Source organism: Cladophialophora bantiana, assembly GCF_000835475.1.
Source record: "Cladophialophora bantiana CBS 173.52 unplaced genomic scaffold supercont1.1, whole genome shotgun sequence".
Taxonomy (NCBI): Eukaryota; Fungi; Ascomycota; class Eurotiomycetes; order Chaetothyriales; family Herpotrichiellaceae; genus Cladophialophora; species Cladophialophora bantiana.
This window is the reverse complement of record NW_015971575.1, coordinates 1848449-1862205: the sequence shown is the minus strand read 5'-3', so window position 1 is coordinate 1862205 and position 13757 is coordinate 1848449. Positions and strand designations below refer to the sequence as shown.

At 52.8% G+C, this 13757-nt stretch overlaps 4 protein-coding genes across 4 annotated transcripts; 3 read left to right on the top strand and 1 right to left on the bottom strand.

Annotated features, from left to right (window-relative positions):
- Window positions 1-867: 867 nt before the first annotated feature.
- On the top strand, window positions 868-3327 carry Z519_00675 (glycogen [starch] synthase; the record flags this gene model as incomplete). The annotated part of the gene is made up of 7 exons (XM_016758432.1): window positions 868-946; window positions 996-1093; window positions 1140-1415; window positions 1466-2530; window positions 2583-2651; window positions 2750-3174; window positions 3225-3327. The coding sequence occupies 7 exons, from the start codon at window positions 868-870 to the stop codon at window positions 3325-3327; spliced, it is 2115 nt and encodes a 704-aa protein (XP_016625681.1).
- Window positions 3328-4284: 957 nt separating this feature from the next.
- Window positions 4285-6666, bottom strand: Z519_00674 (uncharacterized protein; the record flags this gene model as incomplete). The annotated part of the gene is made up of 7 exons (XM_016758431.1): window positions 4285-4792; window positions 4863-5341; window positions 5389-5443; window positions 5491-5593; window positions 5644-6022; window positions 6165-6452; window positions 6505-6666. The coding sequence occupies 7 exons, from the start codon at window positions 6664-6666 to the stop codon at window positions 4285-4287; spliced, it is 1974 nt and encodes a 657-aa protein (XP_016625680.1).
- A 691-nt stretch (window positions 6667-7357) lies between these two features.
- On the top strand, window positions 7358-9463 carry Z519_00673 (ribosomal RNA small subunit methyltransferase B; the record flags this gene model as incomplete). Its single annotated transcript, XM_016758430.1, has 1 exon — window positions 7358-9463. One exon carries the CDS (start codon window positions 7358-7360, stop codon window positions 9461-9463), a length of 2106 nt encoding a protein of 701 aa, XP_016625679.1.
- A 3000-nt stretch (window positions 9464-12463) lies between these two features.
- On the top strand, window positions 12464-13509 carry Z519_00672 (uncharacterized protein; the record flags this gene model as incomplete). Its single annotated transcript, XM_016758429.1, has 4 exons — window positions 12464-12729; window positions 12780-13018; window positions 13075-13268; window positions 13321-13509. 4 exons carry the CDS (start codon window positions 12464-12466, stop codon window positions 13507-13509), a joined length of 888 nt encoding a protein of 295 aa, XP_016625678.1.
- Between the last annotated feature and the right edge of the window lie 248 nt (window positions 13510-13757).

Below are 13757 nucleotides of genomic sequence, written 5' to 3'. Positions count from 1 at the left end.
ATGCGCGAGAGAGAATGCGGGGCGAAAGCTCCCTGCCGAAGTTTGGGGGTAACTTCCCTCAATCAGAGGCTGCAGAGTGTGTTGGTGGGTGCTATGGGTGCCCACTGGGTGCCCACTGGGTGCCCGCAGGGGGGGAGCCAAGGCAGCTTTCCGCTTAAGGATGAGCCGCCTAGGCCTAAACCGGGAGGCCGCAACCTAAAGTGACGTGCAAGGCGTCATTGTGCATTGGGAGGTGCAGCTGGTGCCCTCCCTCGCTGTGGCAGAGCAGAGGACAGAGCTTCACCCGCCGCCCAAAAAATGACAGTCGTATGATTTGCTTTGATGCCGTCATTTGCCTACGATTATCCCATTTTTTGAAGTGACTACCGCGCATTTTTCTGATCAAACCCTTTGGCCGTCCTCACATTGACTTTGGGTCCTTGCTGTCACCAATATTTGAGTTCGAAGAAAGCTCTGCTGCCAGATCTCAGTTCAATAAATTCACCTTTTACTCCCTTGTCTCGCAGTGGAGCCTCCCTCCCTCACCACGCTCGGGCATCCACCCCAGAGATCGCTTGTTGTGGTGCCATCGCCCCCCCCAGCCTGCCTCAATTTCTTTCAACAGTTGCCCTCGTAACACATTCACGGATTTGCCATCTGTTGCATCTTCTTGCCGGACGGGGTTTGTTGTGTTGAGCTTGCCATTACAGCTCTGCGACCTCTCGCCGTTTGTTTTTCGACCTCACATCACTCCGTTGTTGAGCTGCGAATCCTGCCTGCAAGCTTCCGCTCGCTGTGGGGTAAGCTTTGGCCAGCAGGTCTCGCCCAATTGACAGACGCCGCGTACCTTGCTCTGCACACGACGCACACGCGATCAGACCCGGCAAGATGAACGGTGAAACAGAGAAGAAGAGAGATATAAAGAACCACCTACTCTTTGAAGTTGCAACAGAGGTTGCTAATCGAGGTACCCAATATCCCGTCGTATATCCAGAGCATGTGCTAATTCGGGCCAGTCGGTGGCATCTACTCGGTGCTCAAGTCCAAAGCTCCTGTGACAACAGCAGAATATGGCGAGAGATATACGCTCATTGGCCCTCTGAACAAGAACTCGGTACGTGGGATGAACCTCTCATGCAAGCGTTGACTGACACTCGCAGGCCGCAGTTGAAGTTGAAACTCTTGATCCCCCGCCGGGCCCTCTTCGAGAAACCATTTCATCCATGCAAGAACGCGGCATTGAGCTCATGTACGGTCGGTGGCTCATCGAGGGCGCTCCAAGGGTGCTCCTTATCAATACTGGAACCGGTTACCGATGGCTGGATGAATGGAAGGGAGACCTATGGGCTGCAGCTGGCATCCCTTCCCCGGCGGGGGATCACGAAACGAACGAAGCCATCGTGTTTGGGTACCTGGTCGCATGGTTCTTGGGCGAAGTAGGTGCTTAAGATGACAATCAATCCCTATTGATGCTGACGGGTGCTAGTTTATCGCCCGCGAGACCGATCGCGCAGTCATCGCTCACTTCCACGAATGGCTCTCTGGAGTGGCTCTCCCATTGACCAAGAAGCGCCAGATGGACTTGACCACCATCTTCACAACACACGCAACCCTCCTCGGTCGGTACCTCTGCGCTGGCTCTGTCGACTTTTACAACAATCTGCAATACTTCGATGTGGATGCGGAGGCGGGAAAACGTGGGATTTACCACCGCTATTGCATCGAACGAGCATCCGCTCACTCCGCCGATGTCTTCACGACCGTTTCCCACATCACTGCCTTCGAAAGCGAGCACCTGCTGAAGCGGAAACCTGACGGGGTCCTTCCCAACGGCCTGAACGTCAAGAAGTTCTCCGCGGTACATGAATTCCAAAACCTTCATTCCGTACAGAAAGAAAAGATCCACGAATTCGTCCGGGGACACTTCTATGGTCGTTTGGACTTCGACCTGGACAACACGCTCTACTACTTCACTGCTGGCAGATATGAATACCGGAACAAGGGCGTGGATATGTTCATTGAGTCGTTGGCTAGATTGAATTATCGTATGCAAAGCTCGGGCAGCAAGACCACTATTGTCGCATTTTTGATCATGCCCGCCCAAACGACATCACTCTCGGTTGAGTCGCTCAAGGGTCAGGCTGTGACAAAATCTCTGGCCGACACCGTTTCCAACATTCAGCATGGTATCGGTCGAAGGTTGTTCGAGAGGGCTGTGCACTGGAAGGAAGGAGATCCTATGCCGGACGACAGGGAGCTCATCACTCCAGCCGATCGGGTCATGCTTAGACGGCGACTCTTTGCCATGAAACGTCACGGTCTTCCGCCCATTGTCACCCACAATATGGTCAATGATTCCGAGGATCCTGTCCTCAATCAATTACGACGCGTTCAACTCTTCAACAACACCCACGATCGTGTCAAAGTCATCTTCCACCCCGAGTTCTTGAACTCGGCGAACCCAGTATTGTCTTTGGACTATGATGACTTTGTGCGAGGTACTCACCTTGGTGTCTTTGCTTCCTATTACGAGCCCTGGGGATATACGCCCGTATGTATTCCCCTACAATGCCCACACGTGGTTGACGCTAATTCTTCCACAGGCCGAATGCACAGTCATGGGGGTGCCGTCCATCACCACTAACCTGTCAGGCTTCGGTTGTTATATGGAGGTGAGTGTCCAAGGAAACGAATTTGCAGCATTGCAGGAGTCAAACCCTCGAATATCTCTTATCCTCCCCCCGACGATGGCGGCTAACGTTCGCTCCAGGAACTCATCGAGAACTCCTCTGACTACGGCATCTATATTGTGGACCGACGAACAAAGGGTGTGGACGAGTCAGTCAACCAACTAACCGACTACATGTACGAATTCGCCAACAAATCCCGGAGGCAACGCATCAATCAACGAAATCGCACCGAGCGACTCAGCGATCTTCTAGACTGGAAGCGCATGGGCATGGAATATGTCAAGGCTCGACAGCTGGCCTTGCGCCGCGCTTATCCTGCCTCCTTCACTGACGCTGATGAATTCGACGATATCATTGGAGGTACCGAACAGAAGATCTCCAGACCACTCTCAGTGCCCGGATCGCCCCGAGATCGAACCGGTATGATGACGCCGGGTGATTTTGCTTCATTGCAAGAGGGCAAAGAGGGTCTAAGCACGGAGGATTACATTGCATGGAGGTTACCGTGAGTCGCCCTTTCTGCCCGTCTTGCACATTGACTGACTTATGTCCTAGTGAGGAAGAGGAACCCGACGACTATCCGTTTCCGCTTCACCTGAAGAAGAGTTCAGGTCCGAACTCTCCGGCACCACTTGTCGGGCCCGTAAATGGTCAGTAACTGACTGATTTGAGGAAACGGCAGGTAGAAGACGGGGTTGGATACCCAGTCTGGTCGAGAATAGCGCAAGGTCCCAGATCAAGCAGGAGAACGGGGCGTCATCTCTTGGCATAAGACCTGCGGTTGAGCGAAAACCAGCGGAAAGAAGAAGTCGAAAATTTGAGACCAGAATCATTTGCATTATTGTGCGAAAGCGTTCATGAGATTATCGGTTTAATGGGCGATGACCGTCTATTGCCATCATTTGCCGTTATTGCCTGCCTCTCTACAACTCTCATCCAAAAATTGGGATACTCCATCTTCCTCATAGCAGCGAGACAAACAAACAATCAATCAATACGTCAATTCGTTTCCTCATAGCAGCGAGTCAGTCAATCGATCAACCCGTCCATCTATCCATCTATCCATCTATCCGTCTATCCATCTATCAATCAATCGGCCACATCAAATATCTTCCTCGATCGAATAGTGCTCTAAAGTACTATTTCTTCTCCCTCGCATCTCGTATCTTCATCCCTGAATAGTGCTCCAAGTACTATTTCTTCCTCGTCGCATCACATCTCATCCGTCGAATAGTGCTCTAAAGTACTATTCCTTTCTGCCTCACACCACATATCTTCGTCCCTCGAATAGTGCTCTAAAGTACTATTCCTTCTCCATCCATCCATCTATCAACCCATCACATCGCATATCTTTCTCACTCGAGTAGTGCTCTAAAGTACTATTCCTTCTCCTGACAAGGAGTATATTTTGCGATCCTCGAAACGCCCCGAGATACTTTCGAGATCCGGAGCACCTCGATTCGCAAGCCACCAAAGTCTAATTCGGCAACCAACCTTTAAGGGGCCTTCATTTTCCAACTTTATACGAGTACCTAGGTAACATTCCTGGGCAATCTTTCTGGGCAGGGTTCCCGCCATCAACAACCCCTGCCTAGTACCGTTTCGGGGTGGCCGATCAATTCCACCTCCTCGGCACGTTAGGGTCGCCCGCGACGAAGGAATCAGTATGACTGAGCCTCCTTGAATGGCCGAACGGATTCGCCAGGACTTCGATCGCGTTCTGCATAGCAGGAATGGCGGCGCTGCGGATTGTTGGCGTCATGACGCTGAATTCGCTACTGGATCCTTGGTACTGCTGCGCCACTGGCGACCATCCACGTCCAGATGCGGTGGACGAGGGAGTACTGGTACCGTCTGCGTGTGGATTCTCGAGTAGGTCATAGATTCCGCTCTTAGGACGACTGCTGGATTCGGTACTGGCGAGTCGTTGGAGATCCTGGTGCAGCGGTCGGACGATCTGAAGCAAGGAATTGGCGACACGGTCCACAACGCTGCAGTTGACCAGTATCTTGATACATTCCTGCGACTTTGCGAGGTAGCCCTCGACCTTGTCTCTCTGGTCGTACAGGAGTCGCTGGGCGGCCGCGAATAGCAGGACGCTACATGCGCTGAAGGCGTGGCCACTGCGCGGGATGAAAGTGTTAGTGCTTTTGTTCCTGGAGATATATTCGGCCTTGTGATTTTACAACTTACATGCAGAGCCAACATCTGCGAAACTTGTGTCTGGTGTATCCAAGTATATCAAGGAGATGAACACACAGTTCGGCGGCCTCGACACATTCCCCCTGAATGCTCTCGCCTTGCCTGAGTGTCCCATCTAGAGTCCATCGTCTCTTCATTCGACAGTTGGCCATTTCAACCAACAGTCGCTTTTGGAGCATCATCTTTGCTCCAAGGAACGTGATGTGAACGAAAATAAGGGCACGTCGTTCCGGTTCCGAGTACCCATTTCCGTGGCCTGGGACAAGCGCATCCAGTCTCATCGAGTCCGGTAGTTGCTCTTGCCAATCACCTAATATCCTCGAATGCTTCTCCACAATGGCGAACACAACCGAACTTGACTTGTAGACATCCAGCAGGATACCTGCCATCATGAGACCGACCGTGCATATCTCGGCCTGGATGCGGTTCTCGGTTGTCGGTTGAGGTTCGATGATCTCTTGTCTCGTAAACTGCACTTGCTTAGCCTCTGGATGTTGCTTCACCTCAAGTCACTCACCTCCGCTTCGTCGTTATTGAGATCAGGCTCATACCCGAGGCTTGAAGCTAACCAGCTACGAACATTAGTTCCGGCAACGCAAAGTCACCAAAATCCACCCACCATTCCATAAAGACAAGCGACCGGTAGACTTTCCTGTATGCAACCCGGGGCAAGATATCTTGCTGTTGCAAACGCGCCCACCGAGCCAGTCTCAACCCCGAAGCTAGAACAGTGTCAGCTGTCCAGATCTCGAAGATTCTAGCGATGACATACATATCGATAGACGAGCACTCGCACGCTTTGTCATGGATGAGATAATACCGAGACACAGGATAACCCTCATGCCTCGTAGGAACTGTGACTCGATGCAGTCACTCATATAAATGGTCGCGGTATGGAATAAGGCTTCCATGACCGGTCCGTCAAACTTATCACCCTCATAATGGCTTCCAACCGCGGCTAGAGCGCAGAGTTCGCACAGAGTCGCGTTGTCGACAGCTTCATGCGTCCGGTATACCCTGTTTAAGATGTCGTCTATCTCCTGTTTCTCGTAGATATATAAGAGTGTATATGTGTAGTTAAAGTATGCTCTGATGCCATACAAGATCAAGTTTTCCGGCGGCAGGTCGTTGACCGTGTAGACCCGTGCAGCCTGGTCATATATATTAGCTTGCAGGACGTGGACAGACTTACAACTCCAATGACAGGCATTGGCTCACGTCCAGCTCTCGTACAATAAGGGGCAGAAACTACATTATCTTCAGGCCTGTCAGCACAGACAGATTTCTACTTACCAGTGTATTGAACTCGACATCTTTCTCCCGAACCTGTGTCCACTCGGCCAACCCATCGCTTCCTGGAGATTGAGGTGGATTAGTCCTCATCCTTCTCAGCAACTCGTAAGCCTCCTCATCCGAGCCGTGCGTCAAGGTGTTGATAGTGCTTTCAAACTTGCGGACTCTCTCCTGTAAAGCATCCGTCTCGTTCGCCCTCAGTTTGCCTCTCCGACGGTCGACGTCGGAGTAGACGCATAGGGTTCCTCGTCCTACACAGGCCGAACAAGTGGGATGGGCGTTATCACACTACAAGGGTTCAAAGTCATCTCTTTGCCTAATGTCGGCGGGTGGGACCAACCTTTGACCGCTTGGCACGACAGGGTTGGCAAGCCTGTGTAACATATTTCCTAGCCTCGGGCGAAGTGGTCTCCCCAGAACTGGAAGGCTGAGCGACTGAGGGCTGCGACGAGGTCGATGCTTCAGAGACATTGGACGGGGACAGACCGGTCCTCTGTGACATGGTGGGCCAAAGGGACATATACCAAAGGTTCCTGGGACGATGTAGAGCAGGGGTGTTTGGTGATGGCTGGAACAGAAGAGCTGAACGCGGACCTGAATTGACAGGACAGGGGACTGTTTCGCCTCGCCTCTCGAGGAATTGGAATTACGAGAGGCCAGTCACAGAAGGGTCAAGGTGTGACCTGTACCCATTCTGCAGAAGCAGTCCATCCCTGTCTGCTCCAGGTCCACTGGCCAAAGCGTCCCGAGGGAGGGACGTTCCAGCCTGGAGAGAGAGTAAAGTTCGGATTCGCCTGGCCGTTCAGCTGGAATGGGCTGGCAGAGAGTGTAGGGTCGCCAGGGCGGATAGTACGGACAGAACGGAGTAACAAGTCTGTGTGGTGGCACAGTGCACCGTGGCGGGGTCGTACTCTTTTCGGGGGAGCGGGGATGGCCGCCTGGGTGCCGCCCAAAATGGTCGCTTAGAATCTCTAGGGAACCCTATGCCTGCCCTATGCCCAATGGCGCCCGCAGCCTACTAGCCTTGTCACTAGGCCAAGTCATCAAGACGCTAGACCCCTCTAGGCGGAATCCAATACGGGCCAACCCCCCCAAAACCGACAGTGGGCGAGGCTATTAACTCAATTTTTTCCGCCGAGATTTCTCTCCAAATTTCATCCTCACCGCAGTCGCGCACTCGGACGGCAGACACAATGGGTGTGGGACGCCGTATGAAGAAGCAAGGTCCCCCAGCAACTCTTGAGGAACTGGGGATTAATTTGAAGCGCAAGTCAACCACCGAGGAGCCCGAAAAACCCTCCCGAAAACGAAGGAAGTCGGACGAGAAACCGCCTGTGTCTGTGAATGCCTCAAAGAAACTCGTCAAACTCGACCGGGCCTTTCGGAATGACACTGCAACGGCGCCGGCTAAGACAAATGCAAAGAGGAAAGCCAAATTTGTAAACAACGATGCACAAATAACCGTCCCCCCTCCCATACCTGCTACTTCCGAGGGGGTGGATGGGGACGAGGAGGACGAAGGCGAAGAGAGCGATCTCAATGCTACCGAAGTTGCATTGAATACTGTCTCTTTATCCGGCCTGGAGGACGAAGATGAAGAAGAGGATGACGAACTGGCACAGGCAGACCTCGATGGTGAAATCTCTGACGACTCCGTCTTTGACTCGGACGAAGAGGACCGACCGCGCCGCATGTTTTCCGACGACGAGGGCGAATCTGACGCCGAAGCAAAACTCACTGCTGCCAACATCGAAGGCCTTTCGCGGAAACTTGACAAACAACAGGCAAAAGAGGATGCAGAAGCGCAACAAGAGTTGGAAGACGCAGCGCTACAGACAAATATTGCCAAAGACGAAGGTGTGCTGGATTCGGTGACCTCGCATGGCCTTGCTCCCGATCTATCTATCATCCGCACGAGAATGACTGAGACCATCCGTATCTTGGGCAATTTCTCACAGCTGGCCGACAAAGCTAAATCGCGGACTGACTACACCGAGCAGCTGCTCTCCGACGTCTGTGTATACTACGGCTATACCCGATTTCTTGCTGAAAAGCTGTTCTCGCTCTTTACCCCGGCCGAAGCATTTGCCTTCTTTGAAGCCAATGAAACACCTCGGCCGGTCGTCCTTCGCACAAATACCCTGCGCACAAATCGACGCACGCTTGCTCAAGCACTGATCAATCGAGGAGTTGTCTTGGAGCCGGTCGGGAAATGGTCCAAAGTCGGTCTGCAGGTTTTCGAGGCACCTGTACCGCTAGGTGCAACACCTGAGTATCTAGCTGGGCATTACATTCTTCAAGCCGCTTCGTCATTCCTCCCTGTGATGGCCCTTGCCCCTCAACCCAATGAGCGCATTCTAGACATGGCTGCTGCTCCAGGCGGAAAGACCACCTATATTTCGGCCTTGATGCGGAATACCGGCGTGGTGTTTGCGAACGACGCCAACCGCCAGCGCGCCAAAGGTCTTATCGGTAATATTCACCGACTTGGATGCAAAAACACCATTGTCTGTAATTATGATGCCCAAAAGGCTTTTCCTAAAGTCCTCGGCGGTTTCGATCGTGTGCTATTAGATGCACCCTGCTCAGGCACGGGTGTCATCGGCAAAGATCCCAGTGTGAAGACGTCCAAAAACGAACGTGATTTCCTGGCTCTGCCACACTTGCAGAAACAACTTCTCCTGGCAGCCATTGACTCGACAGACCACAACAGCAAAACGGGTGGCTATATTGTTTATTCCACCTGCTCGGTCACCGTGGAAGAGAATGAGGGTGTGGTGCAATACATCTTGAGGAAACGACCGAATGCCAAAATCGTCGATACGGGATTGGGCAATTTTGGATCCGAAGGGTTCACGAATTACATGAACAAGAAGTTCGACGACAGGATGAAATTGACTAGACGGTACTTCCCTCATCGAGAGAACGTGGACGGGTTCTTTGTCTGCAAGTTGAAGAAAACGGGGCCTACGCCGAAGAACGCGGACAAGATGAACAGAGTTGATGAATCAGAGTCAGCCACGATCACCAACGGAGATGGAAAACCAACTGCCAATGGTATTGGGGGTGAGGGGCTGGCGGTTGTTGCGCATGATGATTTCGGCGGGTTCAATGACGAGGAGGACAAGGAACTCATTGAGCAGGCAGAGAAGAAATGGCTGAAGGCCAGAGGACTGGACCCGAGAGTTGCGGATCGCAAAAAGCTGGGACAGACCAAGGAGAAGCTTCGAAGGAAAGATGGCGTCGAGGCTAAGCAGAAGGGCAGGAAGACAAAGGAGAAGGTGAAGGCCAAGAAATGAGGCATTTCGCCTCAAGGGCATCTATTTGTAGGATAGGCCTTGGGGAATACAAGTCCTTGGATCTGCTAGGCCTAGTCCTATTTTCAGCCGCTTGTGCCTTTCTGAGACGCCATCTAGAGGTGCCCATGCCAGATGGACTCCGAGAGTAAAATTGTGTCTCACAAGGGGCGCTGGAAACGCCATATTAAGTGTTCCAAAAGAGTGTCTCGCAACCAGCATTTTATTTCTCTTTATCAACTCGGTCTACTAGAATCAGATATCCACTGTTAGCATGAAGTCCTCATCGGTTTTTGAGTCTTAGGGAGAGAAAAAAAAGACCCCCCCGAAATAAAAGTGTTAGAAATGTAGCGGCGCGGCCTCCATTCTCACCGACCCTCCATTCCGCCGAGGTCAAGAAAGGCGGTAATCATTGGAACAGCTCAAAAGGGGGAGAGGAATGAACGACTTACCCGTTGTCAACTTCCAAATCACGCCGCCCGCTATAGCCGTCGCCGCCATGATCACGAACAGGACGGTGCACGCCATACGCAGGAAACGTCTGTGACGGATGACCAAGATATGCCAGGACTTTAGAGGAGGAGTTTGGTCATGCCATTCGACATAGAGGCCGTGTTGGTAGGGATGACAAAGTCCCAGGCGTAGCCGGCGCGGGTCTCCCGTACCCGATTCGAGTTTCGGGGCGGTTGAGAACGAAGAAGGGCTATCGCGCGGACTTGATAGGCTTGCTGTGAAAGGAGATGTCTGGACTGGTTCAGACAGGGTTGGAAGCCCTCGATGGAAATCACGGGGCCGGCTCTGATCGATCGCGCGTTCAAAGCTGTTCATTGCCCTGACTCTGTCTGGTGAAGGGCCGGAACCTGTTTCGATGCTCAACGTGGAGGACTTGGGGCCTAGGCGACTTTGGTCTTGGGGTGAGAGGCGTATGAGAGGCTGGTGTAGAATGGTGCAGAAATCGTAGGGGTCTTTCGTGTCCGCAAATGGTGGCAGAGGTAATGAACGGCGGATTCGCCTGGGTAGTGGCTCCTTGTTGCAAGGCGAGCCTTGCGACTCCCTTCCTACCTGCGGAATCAGGGAGGTCCGCAAATGTTCCGGCAGCGACGCAAAGACATCGTCTGAGAATCTATCAGATGCGTCACAATCGCCTGGCGTTGGCAGACGGTGGGCACAAGGCGGCGGAATTGCGAGTGGCGAGAGGAGAATTATCGGACGAAGGTTTGGTAGGGAGATTTTCGGTCGAGGCGGCCGTGGAGGTGTGCATGGCGGCAGAGTTTGAGGTGAAATTACGTCGAAGGAGTTGAGGGATGACGGCGGAGACCGTTTTGGCGTACTTCCGGACTTAGGACTGGAAGCTGGCTTGGAAGGAGACTGTGTTGTTGCTGAGGACGCTGGTATGGACAAGGCTCTCGGTGACATTCTGGCAAGACACAAATGGCGGCCGCTTAGTATCTATCCGAACGCGATGCATAACTAGGCTCTTCCTGCTGATTAGAAGCATTGTGAAGAAAGAAAGTCTGCGTAGTTACAAAAGGGATAGGTGGACGAGATCTGCACTCCATCTTGGTAGGATGGATGGCCACCACAGAGCAACAGCAAGCAAATCATGTGCAACAAGTCTGCGGGCGAAAGACGAGACAGTCAGACAACTGAGAGCAATCGGTTGGTAACACGGCATTGAACCATTGCTGCCTTCAGATTGGTGCCACGAAGTCAAAGGCTGGTAACATGGCCGATGTCGATCTCGACTGTCAGTTGGCGGGTCGAAAAACGGTGTAGCAGATGTTGTGGAAGGGCTTCTTTTCCTCCTCGCCGTTTGCTCAATGGGCACGTTTCAGTGTCTCTTGGTTTCGCAGCTATGATCTTGGTCTGGGCGGTTTCAGAGTAGCGATGACTGTCCTGCAAAGCACGGTATGACCCCGGTAACCCAGGAGGAACACATGATTTGCTTTCCTTGCAGCGGATGTCACCAGCTCGGAGAGGACAGCCTTGTGGAAGCTGACATCCTGCTCGTGTGGTCAGGAGCTTGCACCCCGTCGTGTGAGCCGACTTTCCCAACCCACTCTCTGGTTTAAAGATGCGCCACTGAAGGGCGAGGGATGTGCCAACCTCTATATCCTGCCACTCCGCATAGAGATGAACAGCAAGAAATGAGGCAAAGGTACGTTGTCATGGAGATGGATATGAGATAATCCGGCACTCCAGATTTGAAAGGCCAAGCTGCTGAGGAGAAGGTGGTCAGTCCACATACACGATCAGGTCAGCCAGCGGATTGTTCCGTCCTGTTTAATAATAAGTTTTGACGGAAGATTGGGAGTGTCAGAAGAGCGAACTAGATCGTCACGCCACAGAAAGAGCATCGTCATGAGCGAGTTTGCAGGCCGATAATATGAAATCGAGGTGGACGATAGAGAAAAAAGCGAGTGCGCGTCCCGAAGCTGGAGCCGGTGGGAAGTGAATACTTGTAGACGACTTCTTACCTGGTGCCGTAGCTTGCATCCGAGTTCCAAGCGGCGGCATTGCGCTAGCTGTCTTGGGCAAGGCCACTGCTTCTAGCTCGTGAAGCCTAGCCCGTCTCGGGCTAGTCAGGTTGTAGGCTTAAGGGGGCGAGGGCCTCTTGGCAACATGCGGCACAGGATCCGATGCAGGGAGTGTTCGGGGCGGGGTATTGTGGGATGCTGTGGGTTGAAACTTCGTACATTGAAGTTCGTATGATCTGTGGCCGTGGCCTCCAATGACGGCTGCGCTGACCAGTTTCGCAGGGGCGCGATCTCCACGCTCTGATGCCCACGATGCCTCTCCACGAAACACTTCATGGCAGTTGCCAATCCTATTTGAAGCGCGGAGATCCTCCTTCCCGCGACGAACGTTGGTTGTTGTCTTCCATTCTCTTCTCGGCCTCACATCCAGCTCTCTCCATTAGCTCGACGCCTTGCCTTCGCTGCCGTCGAACTCTGTCCCGAACTCCGATCCATCCCTCAGCTCAATCCTCGATTCTTGTCCAAGATGAACGCTGACAGCAAAGCCGGCGCCTCGCGCTTTGACCCCAACTTCACACAGAATGTCATCAATGCCATGGGCCCCAAGACCTCCCCTCGCATGCGCGAAATCATGACCAGCTTGACCAGACATCTCCACGACTTTGCTCGAGAGGTTGAATTGACAGTGGACGAGTGGGCTGAGGGTGTCCAATTGATCAATTGGGCGGGCCAAATGAGCAACGACAGAAGAAATGAAGGTCAACTGGTGTGTGATGTCGTCGGCTTGGAGACGTAGGCCACCCTCTACATTGTCTCTGGAAAGACCATGCTGACTGCGGCAGACTCGTGGATGAAATCACATACAAGAAAGCTGCCGAAGCTGCCGACCTGGCCACCCAGAGCGCTATTCTCGGACCCTTCTTCCAGACCGACCACACGATTCGAAAGAAGGGCGACAGTATCTCCACCAATACTCCAGAGGATGCCGAAGTGGTATACCTGTACGGCCGGGTCGTGGATGCGACCACTAAGAAACCGTTGGCCAATGCTTCAGTTGATGTTTGGGAGGCGTCCACGAATGGTAGGTTTCGTCAATATCATGTGGTCCGGAAGGGAGGGTTGACAAAGACCTTGCAGGATTGTACGAGCAGCAGGACGAGAATCAGCCCAAGTCGAACCTTTGCGGCAAGTTCTTCACGGATGAAAACGGAGAGTACGGTTTCTACTGCCTGAGGCCGACCCCGTATCCGATTCCATACGATGGGCCAGCGGGCAAACTGCTGCAACTGCTCGACAGACATCCGTACCGACCCGCACACATCCATTTCATTGTGAGTGTTTACGTCTCCTGTCTCCAAAGACAGCCAGTTGACGGACCTACAGGTATTGGCCGAGGGCTACAAGCCCATTACGACCCAAATCTTCGACAAGGACAGCAAGTATCTTGATGATGATTCTGTCTTCGCGGTCAAGGATTCTCTGATCGTTGAATTCGTGCCCCGGCAAGGCGACGAGAAGGCCAAGAAGGAACTGAAATATGACATTTTGATGGCGCCATTGAGCGCCCAATGAGAATCTGGTGAAGCGCTGGTGACCGAGGGCATGGGCCACGGCTTTTGAGGATGGCAACGGGGCCGACCATATTGATTTATGATGCGCAATTCTTGTATAAATGAAGACTTTCAATCCCAATTCAAAATGCATCTAGCATACAGGTACCCCCCTGCCGCCCCCTGCCATTGAGGTGCCCGGAAACTGCCCGCTTTACCTTTACGTCTCACGCGATTGGGCCTTCCCCGCGAACCTTGACTGAGGCGACT